The 9,766-nt window shown below is 37.4% G+C and overlaps 2 protein-coding genes across 2 annotated transcripts; both read right to left on the bottom strand.

Annotated features, from left to right (window-relative positions):
* Positions 1-1,618: 1,618 nt before the first annotated feature.
* On the bottom strand, positions 1,619-5,249 carry LOC111299224 (uncharacterized). The gene is made up of 9 exons (XM_022894299.2): positions 4,806-5,249; positions 4,527-4,730; positions 4,366-4,423; positions 4,115-4,177; positions 3,421-3,496; positions 2,907-3,022; positions 2,470-2,559; positions 2,252-2,383; positions 1,619-2,088 (listed from the first exon to the last, which is right to left on the bottom strand). The coding sequence occupies exons 1-9, from the start codon at positions 5,156-5,158 to the stop codon at positions 1,954-1,956; spliced, it is 1,227 nt and encodes a 408-aa protein (XP_022750034.2). The 5' UTR covers positions 5,159-5,249; the 3' UTR covers positions 1,619-1,953.
* Positions 5,250-6,001: 752 nt separating this feature from the next.
* On the bottom strand, positions 6,002-9,364 carry LOC111300393 (F-box only protein 13-like). The gene is made up of 2 exons (XM_022896034.2): positions 8,548-9,364; positions 6,002-7,845 (listed from the first exon to the last, which is right to left on the bottom strand). The coding sequence occupies exon 2, from the start codon at positions 7,750-7,752 to the stop codon at positions 6,574-6,576; it is 1,179 nt and encodes a 392-aa protein (XP_022751769.2). The 5' UTR covers positions 7,753-7,845; positions 8,548-9,364; the 3' UTR covers positions 6,002-6,573.
* Positions 9,365-9,766: the final 402 nt, after the last annotated feature.

The raw sequence follows: 9,766 nt of genomic DNA, 5'->3' as shown, positions 1-9,766 counted from the left end.
GCGAATACTGTTCTTCAAATTCTATAACATATTAGGGAAGATAGGGGCAGGGCTGAGGGCTGACGAGGATTCTCTATACTTTTCCTGAGAGATTTTGTCTTTCCAGCAAAAAAGAGCTGAGCAAAAATAACGTTATGCCCGGACTACTTTTGAGCCGGCGTACATAAGCTGACACTCGACATGCACGGAAGTTACCGCCCAATTCCAAGGACCCTAAAACAAAATCAAAACATTGGAATCATCATCAGCTCTTCATGTAACTCCCCGACCAGCTTCTGACTTGTCTATAGAGGTTCTCTATTTATATAAACACGTTTGAGTTTCTTCATCAATTCACTTCATTTGATTAATCTTTCGCAAAACGATAGACATATATATATATATATATATGTATATATATATATCATTAATTTGAGGCTACAAAATTTTCTATTCTAATTTGTCAATCAAGATTCAAATGGCTGCTTTTGCTTCGACCTCAGCATGCCCATTGGCCACCCTTGCTACAATTCCCAGAGCCAGGGGATCTATTTCTCAGCACAAAAACTTAACTACCATTGTAAGTGATTACCCCTTTTAAGTTGGTGCATTGTGAATAACTGAGATCACTGAACCAAATTTGTATTGTAGGGAGGTCCTGTCTTTAATGGGTTAAAGCTTATTCCAAAGATTCAATTCTCAAAGGAGTCAAACAAAATTTCCACTCGATCTAGCTGCTTTAAGACTGCAATTTTATGCTCTCTTGTAAGGAACTAATTAATTAACTCGTATATATATATATATATATATATGTCCTTTTTTTTGTTTGGCACATGAAATACTCTGCCAATAAGCTCATCATCTTGATACATATTGGCTTTGGCTAGGCTGAACCTGAGACATTGAAAACTGTCCAAAACACCATTGCTAAGCAGTTGTCGATTGATGTGAGCACGGTGACTCCTGAAACCAAGTTTGCTGATCTGGGTGCTGATTCCCTTTGACACGGTACATCTCTTCAAGACAAGTGCACATTTGTTTTTATTACAACCTCTTTTCAGTTTCTTGCGACATGTGCATATCCTGGTTTTTCCTTCACAAAGAAGATTCTTCAAATTATTATACTCCTCTTTGCCAAAATTAGAAAAAAAAAGGTCTCATAATTGGATAATATTGTATCAGAAAACAAAACCTGACTCAGACAATGGTTTATCAATTCATTTCACGTGGAGATAATGATGGCCTTAGAGGAACAATTTGGAGTTTCAGTTGGAGAAGGTGGAGCTGAGGACATAACAACCGTCCAAGACGCTGCAGACTTGATTGCGAAAGTAAAGGCTGCTGCATAGGCCGCTTAGAGAGCACATCATTTCCGTTACAGTACTATGAAAAATTTCTTTTTTTTAGTTGTTTCATAAATGCCACCAAAGAGAGAAATTACAGTGATCAAAATTTTTCTGCAAGGTGGCATTTTTTTCCGTTTCCAAAAGGGCAATTTTTGTTGCGGGGTGGTCGTAAATTGTAGCCTGTCGCTTGTCTCTTTATTCTTCCCGTTCCTCCCCACAGGAAAAAATATATATAAAGTCAATAAATGCATGATTCTAATTGAGCTTTGTTTTTAGAGATGCAAAAAGGAAAGTAGTCTTCATGAGTGCACACGCACTTACAAATAATATATACAAAAGCTATACATACAACTTTTCCCTTGGTTTCATGGATCAGGAAGAGACCTAGAACCGATTCAGGTAATGAAATTCAAAGCATACCAGATGAAAGAAGCTTTCAATTTATATGTTTCTTCGATTGGTGTTTAGTCTTAAAGTTTAATTCCTCTATCCTTTTTGGTTCTTATGAAAGCTTATTAAGCTTGAGCTACACAAGGGAGCTGTCTGATTTTTAATTCCTTCTATACGCTGATTATTTTTTCAATAAACTGCACCTACACAGAATCAACTATCGTTTGAACTCTGGCAGTTAGTCTTCCAAACGTCTGAACCAATCAGTAATCGTTCTAGAGAGCACTTTAGTTTCATTCAGTGAGAGAGTCTTAAGTCCCTGAGCAATAGCATCTGCTGGAGTGTACACATAGCCCGCTTGCCATTTTGGCTCCTGATAAGGCAAAGTAAATTAAATCACCAACATAAAAGCTTAAGATGTCTTAAGCTATGAAGATGGCAACCCAAAATACGAAAGGTACCAATCCTCTCTGCACAGCTGAGGACAGAGGGATAAACTAAGGGAGGCAGAGAGAGATGAAGTTTGTGTGTAATACCTGCACACATGGTGTTATATGGTTACCACTTAATTGGACCTTTTCTAGCGTCCCACCAATAGACTCCACACGAGGCTTCAATGTCTCTTCAAGGAGATCAGTTTCATCAATTGTGTCAAAGTTGAACTTCACCTATGAAACAAAGTAGATTCACCAGAATAAACACAAAACCCACCTACATTATCTCATTAATGAAATAGAAAGCCCATACTACATACCAGTAGTGTGTGTTGGACATTGTATTTGTTCTTACAACATTCACGGTTCTCTGAAGGTGTTGGCTTGAACTCTAATATCCCTTGTGTGACCTAAGAGAAACAGAATTACAATGCTAAGGTAAAAAACTACAGGCCGCCAGTTTAGGAGAGTCTCAAAATAACAAAAAAAATCAGGCAGGAAAAGTGTTATATTCAAAATAGCAAACCACCATTTATTATCCTAAACCTTTACCCTTCCTTATACATATATTGATACTTGCTCAACTAAGATTTTAGTTACAAAATCCAAATTGGAGTCTCAATTCTTATCCACTAGAAAAGTCTAAATTCAATAACCTAACACTGCATGACAGAGAGAAGCAAGAACAATTAAGATGAAATGGACTTAGCCACTTCATGTATTATCTCAGACAACTTTATAACAGACAGATAAATACCTGACCAAAAACTGAGGGCAACTGATCAACAAATTTGGTGAATGAGACTAGGGCTTCCTGGTCTCTGTCAGGTATCATTGCTCCAGCTGTGTCAATAAATATCTTCCACGCATCATCTGCAATGTTAGCAATCACAAAGTAAATCCAAAATCATTATTTTGTATACAAAAGATTAAGGTGTATGCATGTTAAGAACAACGCCCATCCTAAAATCATGTTGCATGATGAATTTATCACAGCTATACCATAGCAATTGGTACTTCAATCCAAATAAAGGCATGAAAAGAAAGCAGAGGCTACTCATAGGAAAGTCATGGTTATAATACAAGGGAAGGCATTGTTCCATGGTTCAGACAACAGACTAAGTTGAAGAATAGCACCATATTAATAAGATATTACCATGGATTGCTGGAATCCATGAAAACAACACAACTGCAATGCAAAAAGAAGGTAGAAGGGGGGGGGGGGGGGGGAGGGGAGGCAAGCAAGAGACAAGAGTTTGAATGTAATTTACCTGAAGCACTCCTAGCCATTGAATACACTGGAGATGCTTCTACCATTGGCATCATCTGCCTAACTAGAGGACCAAACTGCAGAGTATTGTCACAACTTTTAGTCTCATATGGTTCATTAGATTAACATACCAGTGCAACAAATAATGAGATTCATAAAGTCACTGCAAACTTACAAACAATATAATACATCTCAGGATGATAACATATCAACTAATAAGCAAAACTGTGAAACGCTTAACAAAAGAACATTACAAAAAATTTTAGTTGATCCCAAGAAAAGCAGTCTCATTAACAACACATGACAGGATTAAAAATTGTTGGTAATAACTTTACATGATAATAACTAATAACTGCCATCATCTCTTTTGCACTCAATTCATTAAAGAAACCAACTCCATTCATATAGTATTAATCCTAATAAAGGAATCAACCATTGAAGACAACCAACTAATCAGTTTATGCAAGTCCAACATATGTTCAAGATTTACCTTCAATTTATGCTTGGATCCTTCTGTTATTCACACGAAATGGTTAATATGCATAAGAAGCAATGCAAATAAACATGATAAGGACTATGACATGGTGAATATCAATGTGATTATATTAACAAATTAGGAATGGAGACTAAACTATACCCTAAAGTAAGTGTTATCAAAATTTGGGCTCCTATCCCCTTGAAATAAAGATAATTACCTGCTCAAAGTATGGCACCGCCTCTGTAGCTGGCCTGTTGTTGTATGAGATAATGGCATTAGCCTTCCACAAAAAGATAACATTCTTTGTCACACTCCAGGAATTGCTTAACTTATTCTAAATTACAATATCTAAAAATTCATAATTCTGCATTTTGCCTACACATACTAATTTCCATAATCAACTCCTTTAAAACCTGCAATCAGCGAAGCAAATTTCAACTGCTGGAAAAAGACAAAGAAAAACCAAACCTTTGGTATCTTCTCGGAGAAATAACTTCCTGTAAGTACTTGAAGAAGAGCACCATTGCTGCAATAATCATAAAAATCAAATAGACTTAGTTATTAAGCATAAAAAAATTACGTATTGTTAAACAAACATTAAAAGCAAACAACCACCTAGAAATACTTACCTGTGACCAACTGAGAAAATTGGAAGGTCAATAAGATCAACAGGAGTAAGATCAGCATCTGGGAATCCAAAAGCAAGAATGTTGTCCAAGCAAGTATTGAACCTCTCATATACTAGTTTAGCAGCTTGTTCATGATCAAATGTCACATTGTACGGCACTGATATTATTAAAAACCCTTCCTTTGCCAAAAGCTCAATCAAGTAACTAAAAAAACCCAAACTCAAAATCAGCCAAGCACCTTATATTGATTAAAAAAATGGAAATAAGAGAAATGGGTACCTGTAAGTAACTTCGGGCACAGCTCCAATGAAAGCACCGCCTAAGAATTTGATGATTGCGTGTGGTTTCCTGTTTCCAGATGGAGGTATGATCAAACAAGAATCCACCCTTCTGTATATTTTATTATTAACGTTATAATTGTAATTGAAATTAGAGGTAATGTTGTCAGTGAAGCCGAAGCTGCTCCCCCGGCAACTAAAGCCATTGGAAAACGGCCGTGGAACCCGAGACTGAAAATTGAGAAAACTGGTTCTCTGAGGATACTTATAAGAGCGGAAAGTTAATGTTGTGAGATTCTTAGGAGAAAGCAAGTTTTGTTGTGCGACTGAGATTGAACAGGTAGCCAACTCCATTGTGTGCTTGGTAAAAGGATTGTGGGAGAGAAAATCTGCGGAAAAAGTTCTATGGTGGAAATGGACGCGAAACCACTACAATTTCGTTGATGGCTTTCTAAAAACATACGCTGAGAATTAAGCCACGATTCAGGGTTTAGAGACGTGGGCTGGAATGGTCCATTGGGGCGAATATCGGCTTGGTTGATCCGGCTTGGGTTGTGAAGTCAGGTGCCTTTCGGGATCCAAACCTTACAATATCCAACTTGGCCCATTTTTAATAGTACTTCGATTAAAAAAATAAATGAACACCGTAAGTTAACAAGTTGCTTCACTCAAAGTTAATCAGAGGAATTCACTCAAAAAAAGTTAATCAGAGGAATGGCATGATTCACAGCACAGTAGCTGCTGCAACCTGCAATGGTAAACCTACCCATCATTGAATTTAGAACCAATCAACCTATGAATTATAAGCATAGGCATTTAAAAAAGAAAAAGAAACTATGGAGTAGAGGTAAGAGTCTTCTATGCTGAACAAAAATGGCGCAACAGCAATTCAATCTACCATATCAAGCAAGAAAGATACAGATATAATAGTGGGATGGTGGTAGTAATCATACAGAAATCTGAAACTTGACGAGACAATGGGGGAAACATCATGATCCCCTTCACAAAGAAATGCTGGAATAGACATTCGCATGCTTATATACCATGCTTCCTGGTCCACAATCTCCATTTCTGTATTCCCCATATGAAGTACAGGAGAAAAGTTTCAAGTAGAAGAAGAACCCAAGGGCTTTCATTTTTTCTCCAATGTGGCACAACTGAGATGTTCATATGCCGCTAACATAAGTAAAAGGTCAATTAAACGTTTAGACAACTTTTCTCAGATGCATGCAGCTTGGAGAACATGATCTAAACATTGGCTTGTTTATGAAATATTGTTGGCTTAATGCAAGTAGAGACAAAGATAATACTCATGGTTATGCCATTACAGCACAAAAGGTCCATTAACATTTCACAAACATTTTTCACATGATTCTTGAGGAAAACCAGCGAGTCTTTCCCATCAGTTTTATATGTTTGAGTTTTAAAAGTTCCAACTGCATCAAGAAAGTAATTAAATTTGTTGAGCAAGACATTAGCATTCAAAGTAAAAGGCTATAAGTTTTGCATATGGCAGCCAAATGGTCTAATAGCATTATCTCATCAATACATAAAGCAAATTTCATCATAATATGATTTGCCGACTTCTGTGGGCTAATTTGCTTAAACAATTCAAATAAGAGAACAAATAAATACTAAAAGAATACAAGAAAGAACAAAATAAACGAAGAAAAGAAGACTGAGAAAAAATATTTAAAAAAAAAAAAAAGGATGGATCACAGACGACATCATCAAATCCTTAAAAACGTAGCTCACTCCACGCCATGATTTCATACAGAAGCCTCAATCCTTGGCTCGAATGAAAAGGCAGACATGAACTCCAAGGCTTCACCATTCATAGAACATTTGGGCAGTTCAACCCAATCATTAGTCACAAGATCACAAAGAATATAACTACAAAGCTCAGCAGAGCTTAAACAGATAAATATCTGATCACCAGCCCCAACACAGTTTATGTCTACCTTCTTGCCATAAAACTCGTGTGACATCGCAGGAGGCATTGCTGCAATCTGATTCCAAGTCTTGGTTTTCTCATCACATCTCCATACCCTAAGGCTAGCACTTTCAAAAAGTTCTGATAACACAACAATCAACATCTCTCCTTTACATTCCACCACATCAATGGAGTGCTCATAAAAGACGGGCAACAATCTGGGATATTCAGAAAAATACTTGTGGGTCAGATTGCAAGCCACAACCGTCCCGGAGGTGCTGAGGAAATAAACAATCTCCTCACCATTTTTAAGAGTAATAACTGAAGAATACTGCTTGGATGGGCTTCTCTGCATGTTAGTCGCCACTATAGTCGCCACTACGTTTCCAGCTTTACTGAGGAAGTGCGTGGCATCATCATCATTTGAGTCAAATTCCGAACAATTATCAGCTTTTCTCCTCAACATAGTCTCTTCTTCCCAGCAATCAGCGCTTGAGTTATAAACTTTGAATGAAAGCTTTGGAAGATCACCAGAGACTAAGACAAGCTTGTATGAGCCATGGTAGTTAGAATATACATTCATTGCAACAGCATGAAGAGATCGATCTTGAGAGTCTGGATCCACTGGAGGGTGTTCACGACAAGAGCCTGTCACTGGATTGCATACAATGTAATCGCCAGACCTATTGCGGAAACAGACAAGCCCAGCAGATGCTGCAACTGGAATGGAGTCATAGTTAAAGTTATGCAAGAGGAGAGGCGGATGACTGAGTTTTTTCCAACTTCTTTCAGCAGAGTCAAAGACAACCGATTGATTACGATTAGGATCCACCATGTAAAACCATGGATCCCGTGAAGGAATCCTAGAGCATGCTAACTTAAAAGTTTCAGAAGCTGCAACTGTCCGCCATCTCCTGCACACTGAACTAAGGCGACAGAACGTTGAGGTTGGTAACCATGAAAGGACCCTTTCTAGGAGGTCTTCAGTAAGCTCATCCAAGGAGAAGTCCATCATATCATTGCCTTCTTGGTGCAACTTTCTCTTTCTAGATGGCCTTGAAATACAGCCAATAGCTTCTCCATTGGCAAATTATTTCAAAAAAATTAACTGCAATGACAAAAAGATGATAACAACACTATTAATAGAGGACATTGTCAGTACCGTCAAACAAAAGAATCAAAAAGCATTTTGTTTTCAAATCTATCCACATCAAAGAGAACATATGAAACAAGGCAAATAAGGCTTGAATATCACATCAATTAAAGATTAGAGAAAAATTAACACCCTAACTAACATAGACATTAAAGGTCCACTTGACTAGAAAGCATTAAGAGGCTTTTTCCTAGTCTCTTCTCTCTTATTAACACCGAAAATTTAGTTTCTTGGAAAAAGTAGGGTAAAGAAGGGTAGAAAAATAGCACTACTATTAATGAAGTGACAACATCATACCACTTGGGGAGAACAACAAAAATGACAAAAAAAAAAAAAAAAAACCATCGTCCAAAAGAAATTTCGCTCCTTTTTCAAGTGGTCCAACAGGAGGACAAGTTAGCTCCACTCAATTTCACTTCAATAAATGCAGAGTAAATTGAAGAGGGAAATTTCAAAAAAAAAAAAAAAACAGAAAGGGTAAGAATTTTCGTTAAATACCATCAATTTGCAATAGTCTTTTATTTTTTTTACTATATAAAAAATTCTAATAAAACTAAGAGCCTGACAGAACCCATGAAGAAAAAATCTTTTAGCTTGATTAAAAATAAGGCAGAAATGACGTTGACATGGAAGAAGATCAAAGAAGGAAAAAAGTACCTGGTGGTAGGAAGCTGAAGGGGAAGCGTTGAGAGTGCAAGAGCGTTAACTGAAGCTGGGTGGGTCTCTGGGTTTTAAAGAGGACAAGTTGAAATAGCCCAAAAACAAAACAAAAGAGAAAGCAACAGCAAAAAGAGGAAAGTAAAAGGTTTTAGAGGAAGGGAGGCATGAAACTTCCTATGGTTGCTCTTTTTGTAAGCGTTGACACCATAGACAGTAGACACAAGACAAGAGCGAGCAAAGCAACGATTTATAAACAAAAACAAAAGTGAAAGTGAAGCACTCACACACCCCGGTGGAGAGAGAAAAAAAAGATAAAGCAAAACAAAATCTACTAAGCTGACTCAACTCTCCGACGGTAAGTCAACAAGACAGGGTTAGTAATGGGCAACAGAGACTCAGAGAGAGGGAGAGAGGGGTGCATTGGATTCTAGGTTGGGTCGTCCCGCAAACTACAACAAAGCTCCAGGATTTTGTTCGCTGTTTTTACACTTTAATTATAATAGTAGGTGAAAACACACGCAACCCCGGTTGAGTAAAAGAATAAAAAAAGGATTTGCATTTCCATGTCAAAGGAAGGAAGGGGGTTAAGGCCTGACTGAGTGACCTGGGTGGGTTGTTGACATTTGTAAAGCAAAAGCAACGCAAGAAAGAGAGAGAAAGAGAGTTTTTCTCATTGGGTATAGACTATAGTTTTTGCTTTCTTTTGTGTTGCCTTCCTCGTTGAGGAATCTTTTCCTTTCGTTTCTTTTCTTTTCTTTCCGTCTTTCCATTGGGTTTTGGTCAGTTTAATGTCAAAATGCCCTGGAAGCAGAACCGATTCCTGTAAAAACCCCAAAGACAAAAACAATAAACCATTAAAACAAAAAAGCCGTTATTCCGTTAATTACGATCTCCTTTTCTGCCGTGTGTTTACAAACAGAGACTCGGATCTCGATGCCACCTTACATGGGCGGTCCCATGGTTCTCAACCCAGCTTGGTTTTGTCCGTTGAGCCCATTTTTCAGGACATCAAGCAAAGCCCGGGAACGAAAATTTTCCTACCAACAATTTTTTTAAAGTCCCTTCTTACCACTTCAATTATAAAGCCAAGAAATTAAGATTTAAATATCAAATTTCCACAGTTATGATCCAATTTTTTTAATAAAATGCATGCATGGAGGAAGAAGTGAACAAAATCAGGAAGCCATATGTTTGAAGTGCATGTGAAATTGCAAAA

This window comes from Durio zibethinus, chromosome 18 (assembly GCF_047325235.1).
Source record: "Durio zibethinus cultivar Kanyao isolate XHJ-2024 chromosome 18, ASM4732523v1, whole genome shotgun sequence".
NCBI classification, from domain to species: domain Eukaryota; kingdom Viridiplantae; phylum Streptophyta; class Magnoliopsida; order Malvales; family Malvaceae; genus Durio; species Durio zibethinus.
The sequence above is the reverse complement of the archived record's forward strand: the minus strand, read 5'-3'. Positions and strand labels throughout refer to the sequence as shown.

What these genes read in the sequence shown, in the direction of transcription:
- LOC111299224 (XM_022894299.2), bottom strand. Translation starts at nt 5,158, where the DNA reads ATGGAGTTGGCTACCTGTTCAATCTCAGTCGCACAACAAAACTTGCTT. An exon ending in TCTCCGAGAAGATACCAAAG is followed by an intron (nt 4,178 to 4,365) that starts GTTTGGTTTTTC and finishes TTTTTGTGGAAG; the next exon opens with GCTAATGCCATTATCTCATA. An exon ending in ATGTCCAACACACACTACTG is followed by an intron (nt 2,384 to 2,469) that starts GTATGTAGTATG and finishes TTTGTTTCATAG; the next exon opens with GTGAAGTTCAACTTTGACAC.
- LOC111300393 (XM_022896034.2), bottom strand. Translation starts at nt 7,752, where the DNA reads ATGATGGACTTCTCCTTGGATGAGCTTACTGAAGACCTCCTAGAAAGG.